Source organism: Ceratotherium simum, chromosome 12, assembly GCF_057802395.1.
Source record: "Ceratotherium simum simum isolate JZ-2026a chromosome 12, ASM5780239v1, whole genome shotgun sequence".
NCBI classification, from domain to species: Eukaryota; Metazoa; Chordata; class Mammalia; order Perissodactyla; family Rhinocerotidae; genus Ceratotherium; species Ceratotherium simum.
In genome coordinates, this window is record NC_141911.1 from 9,294,076 (window position 1) to 9,309,900 (window position 15,825).

General features: G+C 34.8%; 1 protein-coding gene across 9 annotated transcripts in view; it reads left to right on the top strand.

Annotated features, from left to right (window-relative positions):
- HMBOX1 (homeobox containing 1) overlaps nt 1-15,825 on the top strand; it is a 184,621-nt gene that overhangs the window by 77,695 nt on the left and 91,101 nt on the right. For all 9 annotated transcript variants that reach the window (XM_014789900.2, XM_014789901.2, XM_014789899.2 and 6 more), the window contains exons 4-5: nt 2,305-2,781; nt 11,304-11,389. In XM_014789900.2, the coding sequence (XP_014645386.1) occupies nt 2,305-2,781; nt 11,304-11,389 (563 nt within the window). The remainder of the gene's footprint in view (nt 1-2,304; nt 2,782-11,303; nt 11,390-15,825) is intronic.

Sequence of the window (15,825 nt, forward strand, 5' to 3'; positions counted from 1 at the left end):
GTTTAAAATTTTTCATTATAAAATGTTGGAGGAAAAAGCCTACGCAATCAAGAAAGAATGTAATAATCATGAAATTAGGACTTTTATGATGGATAGCTTGTCACAAATGAATATTGCAAGAAAGCAGAAGATGATATGTATAGGTATAAGACAGATACTGTGGCCCATGGGCACAAATGGCCTGCAACATGTTATTTTGGGTCCACAAAATGTTGGTGTTTTTATTTTTTTCTATATTTTGTGTTGTTTTGTTTTTGTTTTTTGAGGAAGATTGGCCCTGAGCTAAGATCTGTTGCCAGTCTTCCTCCTTTTTTTTCCTTTGTTCTTCCCAAGGCCCCAGTAGATAGTTGTACATCATAGTTGTACATCCTTCTAGTTGCTCTATGTGGGACGCCACCACAGCATGGCTTGATGAGCGTTGCGTAGGTCCACGCCCAGAATCCAAACCAGCAAACCCCAGGCCACCAAAGTGGAGCGCATGAACTTAACCTCTATGCCACCAGGCCGGCCCCTGTTTGTTTTTAATTTAATGAGCCTATCTCTAAAACTAGAGCAATTTCACATAAAAATTCTAGATTTCTGCCTGCTTATTTTTAAAAGTATTTGAAAGACAAAACAATCAATGGTAGAATAGAGAATGCAAAGGTAGCTACAGGTTTGTGTGGAAATTTTGTACCTATATGATAAATGTGGCGTTTCAGATCAGAGAAGAAGAGATATGTTACTCAATGAAGTATATTGGACAACCAGCTATCCATTTGGGAAAAAATAAACCTCAAATCCTTTCACACTCAGTGAGTAAATATAAATTCTAGATAGAGCAAAGATTTTAAATATAAAATACTGTTACTAGAACCCCTAGTCCGTCAGTAGAGTGGTTTTTTATCTAAGTGGTTTTAACTGGAGACCTGAAAGAGTACAATAGCCTATGTGCCAGATCATATGATTCCAGTAAGTCTTGCCATATATTGGAAAGCAGAATGATGTATGCTTTTGGAGTCAGTAAGATTTAGGTTTGAATCGTTTTTTCTACTTCTCAATCAAACTTTTTGCAAAGTACAAAATTATTCTGAGCCTTAGTTTCCTCAACAATCAATCAATATAAAATTCAAAAAAAAATTACCACAGAGGGTTGTTGTGAGGATTAAATGAGATATGAAACTCTTGCCCAATGCCTGCCTAGAAGTGAGTAATCAAAAATTTTTAGTATAGAGGGGCGAAGAAGCAGATCTCCAACAGCTTAGGGGAATGGCCCAGAGCAGATATTTACCTGTAAAGGATGAGAAAATTCCTTGACTTTTATTTCCATCAGCAAACACTTACTGAGAGCCTACTGCATGCCATGCATCCTATTTAGCACTAAAACTATAAAAATAAAAATAGAAGAAATTACCACTTTAAACAATCTTAAATTAGGAAAGTCAGATTTTATAAGAAAGGAATTTAAGTAGTGAGAATTTTTATGAGATTTGATAATTCCCTTAAACTTAATATTGTTATTGACTCTGAGACATTTTCTGGTGTGCTGCAGTATCTTGTGTTAAAGGAAACATAATGTAGAAGCAATTTCCTAAGAAAAATGAATAGTTCAGTTTGGCTACAACCACAAAAGATCCATTTCTCAGGATAACTATTAGAGAATGCATTATAGAGATGAAATACAAAATTGCTAAGTGGTGGGTAAAATGGTACTTAATAAGATTTTTTATGTACCTCTCACTTTTCCATTTCAGTATTTTTGCTGGTTATTAGTATTTGCTTGAGCTTAGCTTACCAAATTGTTTGTTTACACTAAATGAAGTTATCGAATTCCTAGGTCAGTTTTCCTGATATTTAGTAAAACAAGATAATACAAACTATTTTTTCAGCAACTTTCCATTAATGCTCTAATGTAGAATAATAAATTTGAGATGGAAAAAACACCTGTGACTAGTCACATAGCCTAGGCTTAATACTGTATGCACCTAATCTGTCATTTTGGTGTTATTGCTATAACTGAGATTTTGGTTCAGATATTTGCCAAATTGAGGAAAATGTAAATTGTATGCCATATGAAATTAGGTTTTATGTTGTACTTAATGTCCATCTGCTAATAAAGTCAATATCTATACCAGTCCATTTGCCATGACAAAAACATTCTAGCATGGGGTTATAATTATTGTTATTATAATAGTGTCTTAATCATTTTTGGTAAAGAAGTTGATGTAGAAGTATTGCATTTTCTGCTGAGCATTGTCTATAATTATATGTTGTTTGGTAGATGTTGTAAATAAAGGAAATTTTTTTTAATCCTTTTTTTTTTAGTTTGCTGGAAACCATGTCTCACTATACAGATGAACCCAGATTTACCATAGAGCAGATAGATCTGCTTCAACGCCTTCGGCGTACTGGAATGACTAAACATGAAATTCTCCATGCCTTGGAAACTTTGGACCGTCTTGATCAAGAGCATAGTGACAAGTTTGGAAGAAGGTCCAGCTATGGAGGAAGTTCATATGGGAATAGTACCAACAATGTTCCGGCATCTTCCTCTACAGCTACAGCTTCCACACAGACCCAGCATTCCGGAATGTCCCCATCACCTAGCAACAGTTATGATACTTCCCCCCAGCCTTGCACTACCAATCAAAATGGGAGGGAGAATAATGAGCGATTATCCACATCCAATGGAAAGATGTCACCAACTCGCTACCATGCAAACAGCATGGGTCAGAGATCATACAGTTTTGAAGCCTCAGAAGAGGATCTAGATGTAGATGATAAAGTAGAGGAATTAATGAGGTTAGTTCCTTTGCTTATTCGGAGTCCCCAGAATGTCTATATTCTTAGATTTGTTTTGAATAATAAGCTGTATTTCAGCTACTTACCTATAAAAACTGTCATTTCTCCCTCCTCTCTTTGGAGATGAAAGAAAAAAATTTCAAATTTTATGTTTTTAATTCAAATGTTCTCTTCTCTACTTCAGCCCTTTCTCTTTGCTGCTTAATAAGCCTTTTCCATTCTCTCTGTTTGTCAAAGCAAAGGTTAGCCTTCTCTTTATGACTCTAATTGCTAACATCTGAATTTTCTGAATTAACAGATATGTTCTAATCCTTAAATCTGTTGTAAGTACTTTTTCTGAGGGATAAGATGATTTTGTCATGATATATATTATGTGCATTCTTAATTTTCCCTCCATCATACCAATCAACAAAATAATTTTGAGCAACTGTTATATAAAAAGTAATGTTCTAGGGCCGGCCCGGTGGCGTAGCGGTTAGGTTCATGTGCTCCGCTTTTGCAGCCCTGGGTTTGCAGGTTCGGATCCTGGGCGCAGACCGATGCACCGCTTGTCAAGCCATGCTGTGGCAGTGTCACATGTAAAGTAGAGGAAGATGGGCACAGATGTTAGCCCAGGGCCAATCTTCCTCAGCAAAAAGAGGAGGATTGGCAGCGGATGTTAGCTCAGGGCTAATCTTCCTCACAAAAAAAAAAAAAAGTAATGTTCTTAGGAAGAAAAATAGATGTGGTTTCTACTCCTAAGAAGCTAAAATTCTAATTTTAGCAATAGATGCCATATATATGTATACATATATATATTATTTTTTAAATGTTATCTACTACGAGATAAGTGTAAGCACTTAGAGTTTTAAACACTGAGAAAAGAAGAAGTCCACTTTCAACAGAGGTAATTAGGAAAGGCTTCACACGACCTGGGACACTTTGAGGGCAGCAACCATGTGTTTTCGACTGCTGTCTCTCCAGGATCTGGAAGTGTCCTTGGCACATGGTAAGGGCTTAGTATGTTAAGTGAATGGATGAATTTGAGCTAAACCTTAAAGGATAGGCTCTGTTTTGAAATATAGGAACTTTATTTAAAGTTAAGGGAATAGTAAAAGGTAGAAGAGGCAAGGCATGTTTAGTCTTATAAAGATTGCAGATGGGCTAGACTATGGTAGTAAGAATAGTATATTAGGAGGCAGTATAGGTTTTGGAAGATCTGAGTTCCATACAAATAGTTTACGTTTAATTTGGTTGGAATTAAGGAGTTTTTCAGGTCTGTAGGAAAAGAGATGATGAAAGCATTGTTTTCAGTAGATTATCACTACTGTAGTAGGAGAGCCTACAGATAGATTAGTTACAGTAAGTAATGAAAGAAGCTGTAGCAGGAATTTGTCAGAAATAGAACTAAATCCTGTAATTATGAGTTATATTTCTTCCTGAAGATTTTAACACTTGAAGATAGTATAATGGTGACTTAATATTGCCATATGGTAGATCTATCCTATAGTACCACAATGGTGAGATATCTTTTAAACAAACTGTCCTGAAATTATTTTTAGGGTAGAACTGCCTTATGTGGAATTGTAGGCTAAATGGACTATTGTATCTAGATTCCAATGTAATTCCTGTAATGAATAGTTTCATAGAGCAGCCACAAGACCTTGTTATTTAAGCTTTTAAAACTTAAAAATATAAGAGATCAATTTGGCTTTGAATTCATTTTCACTTGTTAAAGCAGCTGGCCAAAGTTCAGATGTTCCTTTCGAATTTAACATATACATCATTGTCATGATTAAGAGGGAGAACCATTTGGGCAAATAGAAGTTACTTCAGTCATTGAATTCAGTCAATGAAATATAACAAGGTTGGGTTTTAATTATCTTGAGTAGAGAGGATATCAACAAAAATTTGTTTGTTAGTATGCTAGCTTGTTTTTTTGTTGTTGCTGTCGCTAATCAGTTTTAATATGCTTTTTAACATAACAGTTAATTCCCAAACATGTATTAGACTAACAAGAAGTTTGGGAAAACTTTCTTTTTGAAAACAAAAGGCTTGGAAGATTGGCCAGGGTCTAAAACTTGACTATAAGGATCTGAAAACTTATCTATTAACTCTTAAGTTGTCATAATGATATAATTCAACTGTGTTCTTGAAATAAACGGAAAACCTATTTAGCAATGACTAGGATTTGTAGTTAAATCTCACAGTTACACACATTCAAGTTTCATCATTAAATGTATACATGTTTATATATTGTTATCAGTATTTCATTTACATACTGCCACTTGTTACATAGGACAGTTTGTCTTCTTCCTTTTCTCTGCTTCTGTCTCATAACTGCTATCTTGGTGTCCTCTAATCATCTAGGGGTCTCATTGAACCTTCTGGCTCTCTGTGGTCCTCTACCATTGTGCCCTCACCCACACCTGCACTCCTCCTTTGTGCACACCTCTCATTTTTCTCAAGTTTGCAGATAGTAACAATTCTTGGATCGGAGGGAGAAGTTTACTGCATGACTGCTCTCACTTTTAATCATTACAACCATGCTGTATGTGAGGTGGAGTAGAGAAATTGAGATTCACAAAAATTAAATAATTGGCCCAAGAAAACTTTACATATTAAGTGGCAGAGCTTGAATTCTAACCCATGTCTTTATTACCGATGTGTCGCTGGTATCTGTTGCCTCTGTAAATAAATTTTCATGTCTGTAGATTTCAATCAGATTTTAGGAATGGTGGTTAATGTAACTCAAGACAAAGTGTGAATGCGTTAATGGGCTTATCTTTTGCCCCCAACATGATATTTGCCACTTCAAATCAATCACTTACTAACCAAATGAATTTTTATTTGGTAGACTGTTAGGAGAAATTTTTGAGCAGTGGATCTTTCTGAGTATCCTTTGTCCATGTAGAGCTGTACTGCCCTTGCTGATCACTCAGCACTATGGTGATGTTACTGTGGGTTGGATTTGGTAATCTCTAGTTGGGGAAAATGGGTACCTGAATGCCTTCTTGCCTTCTTTTCTATGTATATCATATGTAATTCACATCTTGCATGCTCATGTTCCCCAACCTCCCAGCGCGCTCAACCATAAGATATATTTTTCAAATCTCATAATGCACTGAGTCCACAAACGTAGCTCCTAACAATGTCAGGGTACACAAAGGAGAGGTTTTTTTTTTTTTGGTCAGACTTGATTAGGTTGTAACTATACACCTGATCAACTTGTTAAGAAAGAATCAGAAAGAAAGTAACTGCTACTTTTTCCATTTTTTAATTGATCAGGGTGGAAAAAAAGAAAAGAAAGGGAAACTAGAATGTGAATTCTCAACAAATGGTTGAATATAACATTTTAGGAAGGACTTGAAAGCCAAGAGCTAGAATGAAGACCCATTTTACATATTAATATTTTTAAAATGCATCTATTAACATATATATTTGTATGTAGGTATATATGTACATCTGCTAATATAGTAGCATACATCTATTAAAGTATTTATTTAGTTGTGTATATATTGTAAAATAACAACTGAAATGAGGCTTATTAGAATTAGTAAATAATGCCATATATTAAAGATGTTATTCTTAACTACTCATGTACTAAATTTTATGAGTGTTAGTATTTTATACAAGATTCTTTTTTTTTTTTTTTTTTTTTTTTTAAAGATTTTATTTATTCAGTTTTTTCCCCCCAAAGCCCCAGTAGATAGCTGTACGTCATAGGTTCACATCCCTCCAGCTGCCGTACGTAGGACCCGGCCTCGCGTTGGACGGAGAAGTGGTGCCTCGGGGCGCTCCCGGGATCCAAACCCGGGCCGCCAGCATCAGAGCGCGCGCACTTAACCGCTAAGCCACGGGGCCGGCCCCTATACAAGATTCTGAGACTTTCCTCTGAGTTGGTTATCTATATGCCTAACAATAGGTTATTTACTTGTGTAGGAAGGGTATTTGTGTTCTATAGGTCATAGTAATCAGTTACCAGGTTATTTATACGTAGAGAGTAACTTTTCTTTTAAAGTTATCTTTTAACATTTTAAATTATGCTTTATCTTCCTGGGTAGACATTAAAGGGAGCAAGTTTTTATTCAAACGTGAAAGAATGTATATGTAATTACATTTTTCCACCTGTGAAATAGTCTGTCTTGGTAGGTATTGCTCCATCTCTGAAAGTTTTTGAGATCGATGGCTTACCTTTAAGAGGTCCTAAAGACTGTGTAGTGTATATCAACTAAGAGAATAGAGAAGATCTTAAAAGCATACCACTTTTAAACATGCAATCTTTAATATCCTGCGTTCCAGAAAAGGAAGCATTGCTATTTCAAGCTAGCATAAAGAACTGTTTTCCATTCTGATTGCGGAAGCTTAAACATATTTGAGATTAAGTTTTTAGAGCTGTTTTATAAATTATCTAGATCAAGTTTTCCATTTTACAACCTTTTATCTTTCAACTACAGATTTGTTCATTCATTGAACAAATTAAGCTCTATTATATGCAGTCCCTATGATGAATAAGACAAAATCTTTGTGCTAAAGGACTTTACAGGCTAGTAGGAGAGATAAGACCAGATCAAGAACAACTGTAATACAGAATAACATGTAATGTATTAGCATGTGAGTGATATAATTGAAATGGTAAAGTTAGCTATTAGAAGAAAAGATCCTTTTTAGCTCTGAGGATCAGGGAGAACTTCTCTGAATAGATGACAATTAAATTGTGTCTTACAAAAGAGTGATTCCACAAAGAGGCATTACTGATTAATTCATCCAGATACTAAGAAAGGTCTGTAGGTAAAAATGGAAAGTTTAGTAAGTTATAAAAATAAGGGCAATGGAGGGTGGAAAGGAAGAATTTTATCCTCGTGTGGAAGTCACCCAGATAGATGAATCTAGCATGGCTGTGATTTGGAAAAGGTAATAGGAAGAGATGACGTGGACTTTAAGTGGTTGGATGCAAATAGAGTGGTAGCTTATCTTGGAAGTAAGCTGTGGAATCAAAAAAGATCAGCCTACGCTTCACTTTAATTACATAAGACTTGAGGAGTAGAAGTTGTGAGTGTGAGATTTTGTAAAAGAAGGGAGGAAAAAGGGATTCATTCTCTTTAAAGAGGATGTCAAATTTCAGATGGAGAGAGAAAGTGAGAAGATGAGAGAATTAGATTTGGAGTAAACGAAGGAGTTTTCACACCAAGAAGCTGGTGATTTCACAGGGTACAATGTGGACAATAGGAGAGGCCAGTTGTTAAAGAAAGCTGAATGAAGGGGAATATGTGAAAGTTTAAAGAACAAAGTTAACTCAGAATGGAAGCCTTTGAAATACATAAAGAGAATTGGGTACAGTGAAAGTTGAATGCTGTTACTGTTTTTAAAGTACCTAGTGAAACCAACTAAATGACACATCACTGCTTGTATCTAAATTAACTATAGAAATGTTTCCATGTTGCCTTGAAGTACCTGATACAGATGTTTACTTCAATCTTGTATAGTTATAGCAGATCATTTGTTTCTTCTTTTCCTGGGATTCTTTCTGGGATTTTATAAAATAATAGTCATTGTTTATGTAATGCTTTTACAGTTTCAAAACTTTTTACATTGAAGAATTTTTTATTTTATGTATTATACACACACTTATACACACACATTTAATATTAAATTTCATTTAAATTTAAGTTCAGTGGTTGGAGAGAAATTTTAAAAGTCTATGATGGGAGTATTCATGTTCTCATTTTACCAGATGATGAAACCAGAGTCCAGCTTTATTAAGTGACTTGCCCAAGCACACCCTTATATTTTAAGTCTTATGTTTTTCTTCAGTTTGAAACAGCTTCTCTCTGGTAAAGTAGTTGAGTAAAGAGGTTTTTATTTTTATTTTAATTCATGGTGAGTACCATGCCACACATATAAAAATATAGCCTATGAGAGGCTCACTGAACTGCTGCTATTTTGCAGACTTTTTGAAGTTCTTTCTGTCTTGCTGCAGTCCTTGATAATATCATACTGCAAGGCTGTGAATAATTCACAAACTGGATATTTGCTATGGCAATAATTGAGTGTTATCTCTTCTTTATGATTTAGTGTCTACTTTTAAGTGAATGTGATTTAAAATAAATTGATTTAAATTCTAATTTAAATCAGTAATCAAGAAAATACTGGGCCGGCCCTGTGGCTTAGCGGTTAAGTGCACGCGCTCCGCTGCTGGCGGCCTGGGTTCGGATCCCGGCCGCGCACCGACGCACCGCTTCTCCAGCCATGCTGAGGCCGCGTCCCACATACAGCAACTAGAAGGATGTGCAGCTATGACATACAACTATCTACTGGGGCTTTGGGGGAAAAAAATAAATAAATAAAATTAAAAAAAAAAAAAAAGAAAATACTGTTTAATCATTTTCTCCACAAAAAGCACATAATTTTTTATTTAACCTTAAAAAATATTCTCTTAAACTCAGTTTTCAATTTCCTAGAAGGACATTCTATACATTGAATGCAATGCTTTATTTAAATTTTTTCAGATTAATTTTGCAGCTGTGTCAGAAACCAAATGATTTGGTTGTTTTATTTACATAACGCAATTGAAATGGATACTGCTGCAGTTCTCTCTTGCTCAACTGATTATTGATGGATATTTGAGAGCTGCTTGGTCTACATTACCTGTATTTTACTCAGCAGTTTGTTATTTTGTTTGACTTTAAAATGTATTTATTTGTGCCTTTTTCTTTCAGATACACAATTTTAAAAATAAAATGAGAATGCATATTTTTCAAAGAAATATATCAAATGTAAACAAGCATTTTGGAAGGAATCTAGCCAGTGTCTATATCAGAATCTAGATCAGTATGAGAAATTTTAAATATTAAATTAGGTAGCTATTTTCTTCCTTTAGGAATCTTTTTGATTAGTATTTCCGACCAGTAGATCAGGACCAGTCTCTTCCTTCACTTCTCTGCTTTTTTCCAGAGTTCCTGAAAGGGAGCCTAGACTCCACCAACAGCGTGTATGGCCCCTCCTCAGCAAGGGGCTAATAAAATATCTGCTCTAAGTTAAATCAAAACTGATTCTTTTTGGATGGGAAACTTTTCTTTCATTGATCCAGATAATCTTTAGAGAGACTTGAGCTCCCATAAGGAGTTTGTGGTTCATTCACAAAACGATTTGTGAAGATTTCATGATCCCTTTGTCTCAGATTGGGGGTCAGTAAACTTTTTCTGTAGAGGGCTAGATGGTAAACCTTTTAGACTTTGTGGCCAAGAGGCAAAGTTGAGGATATAATATAGATAGTTGCATACAAGAGAGCAAACAAATGGTCACAAATTTTTATTGACAAAATGAAATATAGAATAATAAAATTGAGTATAATTTTAAAAATACAGGCCTACTAATGAGAAGAATGGAATTTTCAGGGGGGGAAGGAGATAATATTTTGTTTACTTCATGTTCAAAGTTAGTGTTCTCTGTTATCAAATTGACTGCAAATGTTCATCTGTGAGAACTGTTCTCAGCTCATAGGTTGTATAAAAACAGGTTGGAGGCCAGATTTGGGCCATGGTTTGCTGATCCTGGTATTATTAGATTATAAATTACCACTATTCTGTGTTTCTTTTGAGCTTGAACAAAAATCAGTGCTCTATTTATGTAATCCTTTTGGACATAAAGCTTTCACAGAGAAATTGGTCAGTTTTAAGGGTTTAAGTATAATTTTTACTTAAGCATTCTATTTGTTCTGGTGGAGGAATAGAAGACTTGCCATTCATTGTCATTCTAGTGAATGTTTAGTCTTTTGAGAATTTGTTGAATTTTTAAATAAGTAACAATTTATAAGGCATCTTAGTGGAGGAAATATTAGGTCTATAATATATAATCCCAAGGACACAGAATATAATTTAAAGTATACTGTTTATTACATGTAATGTAAAATTAATAAATGCCTTTTTATATTAAAAGTTTATATTCAACCCATCTCACTTAAAATTTTTTTGGTTTATACAGGAAAAAGAAGGCAAATTAAAAGGCAAAACCTTTCTTAAAATGGCTAATATTTTAGCATTTGTGAGAATGATGATTTCTATTCCTTTAACAAAGGTTTTAAAATGAACTGAACATTATTTATGCAGTTGCATAGTTAACATGCAAACCAAAATCTACTCACAACTGATTTTTGTCGTTGTTGCTTTTTATTTTTCTAGGATTTGTCTGTATAAGATATATTCATTCCCCAGTAATGAAACTTTGTATATACCATATGGCAACCTTGTTCCTAATGTGAATTATACACAGCATGTGATTAACCATCCTCTGGTATGAGACTTATATCTACTATGGCATTCACTAAAGCGTCTGTCTGATGGTGTGATGTTTTAGGACTTGAATATTTGGTGTTTCTTGGTTTGTTTTAATTTCATATTTTCACACAAGCCTGGTCTGTTTACCTTTATTTTTGTGTCCTTTCTTTCTATGTTCTCCCCACCTCTTTGCTTCACCTTTCTTAGCAAAGATGAGGATTTCTACCTTCAACATACATTGTTGGTCTTGTCTTCTGTTTTTGTTAGGAGGGACAGCAGTGTGATAAAAGAGGAAATCAAAGCCTTTCTTGCCAATCGGAGGATTTCCCAAGCAGTTGTTGCACAGGTAACAGGTAAGAGCTGAAGAGCCCTTTATTCTGGAATCATGTCTAGTCTCTGCCTTCTGGTGCAGATGTTGGAATATTGCTTGCATTTCTGCATTGCAGTGCAGATCTGTCAACTTAGGCATAATAATGTATGCCTGTGATTTAAAGCCCATTGTCTCCAATATCATGGAATTTCTCCAGTGATTTTATTTTTTTACTTGTGCTAGTAAATTTTATAGCATTTGTAATAAGCACAAAATTCATTATTTTATGGCTATAAAGGGTTCTCTGGTTTTCTTTTAATTGTGACAGAACTTATGACACATGCACATCCAACTGCTGTCTACATTTCATCTTTTTAAAAGCTTTGCAGTCCTCCACATCTAATCCCCAATAAAAAATGATTCATGAGAGTAAAAGAAATTATGTTTTTTAACCACTTTTCTGTATGTGCAAGCTTTCCTCAAACTATTACTGAGAAGATAAGTTACCATTGTCTTCTCTTTGTTCTTTATATCCCATCCCATTACCCACCCCACCACAGCCCCATCCCGAGTATGTGGTGTATATGTGTCATTCTCTATTCAGATTGCATTTTTATGAAGTTCTTAAATCATGGGGTAACATGTCTTTCCTTTGTTGGTATTTAGTCTTCCTTTGTTGGATATCAATGATTTATAAGACCTCAATAAAATCAACTATGCATTAGTCACTAGAGGAATCAGAAACTACATTTTGTAGTTTATACATCATTGTACATTGTACATTGATAGATATGAAAATTAATTTGTTCCTCCCCCTTCCTTTTTTTTAACATGCACTAGCAGCTATGTGACTCGGGGCTTTTTAGCCTCTGTGCCTCAGTTTCTTACCTCTACAATGAAACTGTTGGATCTGATCTTCAACAGTACCTTCCAATTTTAAAATATTACTTCTGTTGCCTAGACATTGATACACATAGAAGCTTATTTACCTAAAAGGTTGTTATTGACCGTTAATTTGGTTAAAAATGAAACTTGAGATTTCAGAAGTCTTAAATTTCATCCCAAGAATCTAAGGTCAGCCAATCTTAGTACGTGTGTATGTAATATATAACACTGGTAATATATTTTTATAAATTGGCAACTCTGTTCATGGTAAAAGACCTTAATTAAAGGCATATCCTATAGAAATCTTAAACAGAAGGAAGGTGTGTGAATTTAATTTTTGTAATCCTCAGGTGTTTTTCAATAGGATATTTAAAATAAATTGTTACCTTTATCTTCGAGGATTAAGGTATGGTGCTAAGGGCACTTAAGGGCAAGTTAAGTGGATTTTACCAAAACCCACTGTTGTGCACTATTAAAAGATGGAGTGTTGTCTTTCAGGGCTTTTACTTCAGCCCCCAAGATTAGAAGCAATGGTATCTTCTAGTTTGCCAGCCTGAAAAAAATGGCAAAATTATAGTGTTATAAAACAGCATTATAAAGTTGACTTTGTCTAGGTGAAAATATTTCTATCTTGAATACCCTGAATCTTGAATCATCTTGGACTTTTAAAACAGTAGCTTTTGAAACCCATCTGACATTGATGCAAATTATAATAGAATACCTTTAAAAGGAATTTCTTAGGCATATCTAAAAGCATTTAGATATACCATGATGGATTAAATATAGTATATCAAATATTGCCCTTTTGGAAAGAGAAACTGAAAGATGTTTTAGAATCTTGCTACTCAAAATGTAGTCCATGGAACAACAGTGTGGGGAACTTGTTAGAAATGTAAAGATACAGAGTACCACCCTAAACCTACTGAAACAGAATTTACATTTTAACCAGATCCCCAGGTGATTTGGGTTTGAGAAGTACTGTTCTAGGAGACTGGTAGACTTTCCTGACATTAACTGCAATGGACTGGGGTTGTTTAACGTGGCCCCACTTGGTAATAGTCATCATGATGCCATCTCCTGTTTTTGAAAGCAGAGTGGAAAATATTTTTACACATTTATTATCTATTATATCACACGGACCTTTCTTTTGCTACTATAATCATAGGATTTGGTACTGTTAAAAACTTCTTCCCCCATTTCAGTCTTAACCCAACTTATTCTTCCTCCTCTTCATTCCTAGTGCAAAAGCTTGGGTTCATTTTCCCATGTTCTTATATCTTTGATGGTTCTCTGTGGTCTGAAAAATGAAACTCCTTATAATCTGACTCCAACCTTCTTTTTGTTGCCATCTACTATTCAATATACTCCCTGTCTGAATTCAGCTAGTCGCTCTTTCCGCTCACTTGGATGCTTAGAAATCGTTGGTTGTACCTGGGATGCCTTTTACCTCTTCACCTCAGCCTTTTATAAATTCCTGTTTATCAAGATTACCTCAGTTAACATACTCATTCTGACTTCTTTGATCACTTTAGCCCATGTAGACCTCTCTTTTTTCTGAAATTAACTAACTTAGTTCACCACCCTGAGGTACTAAAGCTCATTTCAGTTATGCTTTTTAGAGTAATGTTCTTTAAAAGCAGCTCTTTCTGAGGATTTCATGTTTACCTAGCTACCTTGTAGTGCTGCCTTGTAGGGTGAAGGGAGTATTGGTGAAGGTAACACAAGCTATACATGTGAAAATTAATCCCATGTGACTTTGTCCAGTGATGTTCCCTCTCCAGAAATAATTATTTATTTGCTCATGAATAATTGCTGCATGAATTTCTACCCTTAAGGAACTCGCATTTTTCTTTTATCTACTTTAATTCAGTTATTTACATAAACATGGAAATGAGGATGATTTATAACCAGATTGGTTCATTGTCCCATTGGTAAACTTACTGAATTTGTGTATTTCTTATGTATTATCATGTTACACTTTCACCTAGCCCATCTAGCCATCAAGCTAAACTCAGGGGCAGGGCTTTTCATTTCAGAAAAGAGATACAGCTAGAGAATAGTGAGTGAGTTAGAACCAGTATAAAGTCTGGCCCTCCTACTTGGCCCACCTGGGATAGACTAGCCTGAGTAGGAAGCCTTCTAGGCATCCAGGGCTCACTCACTGGGGTACCTGATCAGTATATAGGCACATTTTTCTGTCTTTAAATAAATTAGTCAAGTATATCTTAGAAGAATATCTGTCTGATGAAATCTACCCCAAAGTAAAGTTTAGGATATGGTGCTCCGGAATCTCTGTCCCGTAAGGGAGTCTCTTAAAATCAAAGATCAACTCTAATATGTGAAATAATGAAATAAATCAACCTTGAGATAAAAATGAGAACAAGTAGTGCATAACAAAAGAAAATGCTAAATAAAAAAGTGTAGTGAGGTGCAAAATTATAACACATGTGCTTGTTCCAGAAACAAATACAGGCTTCTTTTTATAGATTCCGAGGATTTCTATAATAAGATAAACAAGAAGTTCATGGGTGGGGTCTGTATAAATAATATCCTACTGATAGGAAAAATAACAGTATAAACAGGATATAATAACAGTGCCTGCTGAATTTCCAAGCATGTTATTTGTAGCTTCTTTCATAGTATCACAGCTGCTCCCACCAAGGGTAGATTTTTACCTCTGTAAGAGGTCAAGCAAGATTCTAAATTCTCCCTAACAATGGTAGGGTGGGGAGCATAGCCTTTGCTTTAGGGATAAACACATGTGTTTTATATTCACTCTCTGGGTAAGACATTTTCTTTGGCTGTTAGAATTCTTAAAACATGATTTTCGTTATAAATTACCTCTGGGACAAATCAGGTGAGCAGAATAAATAAGTAAATGGGCAGAGCTTGAGTGAATGTTTAGCCGGTGAACAAATATACTAATTGGATTCATGTCCGCTTAAAAATAAATAAGAAAAAAATTATCATCTCTGAATTTTAAGAAATTAATCAAAATTTTGTTTTCTTAAATAGTAGTAGTATAGTGGAAAAGCAACTGTTAAGCTTTAGAATACCAAAGTTCTTATCCTTCTGTCATTACATAGCCTTGTGACCTGGAGTGAATCATGGAGCTTCTCTGAGCCTCAGTTTCCTTATTTATAAGATGAGGGGCTTTGATCAAATATTTTCCAAGTATTTTTTCTAGTTGTCAAATTCTATTCTATTTTTAAACTAAGTGCATTTAACCAGTGTGTATCTTACCCATATCTAGTGACTCTCATTCCCAAAATGTAAGAATTTCTGTAAAAAGAGAAGCTCTGAACCAGTTTTAGAAATGTTTCAGCTATCCTCAAATCACTTTCCTTGTTTTATTTATCTTTAAAATGAAGGATAAAAACACTACGTATTCAGTTTAATTGTAATAATGTCTTTACAAAGGTGGGTAAAATTGATCCTCTCCCTCAACAGAGAACTTCAGACCAGATATTAAAAACCAACTAAAGTGTCAATATACCTGTTTAAAAATAGGCTTCATTTTTTAGAGCAGTTTTAGGTTCACAGCAAAAGAGAGTGGAAAGTACAGAAATTTCTCATATACTTCCCGCCCCCCAC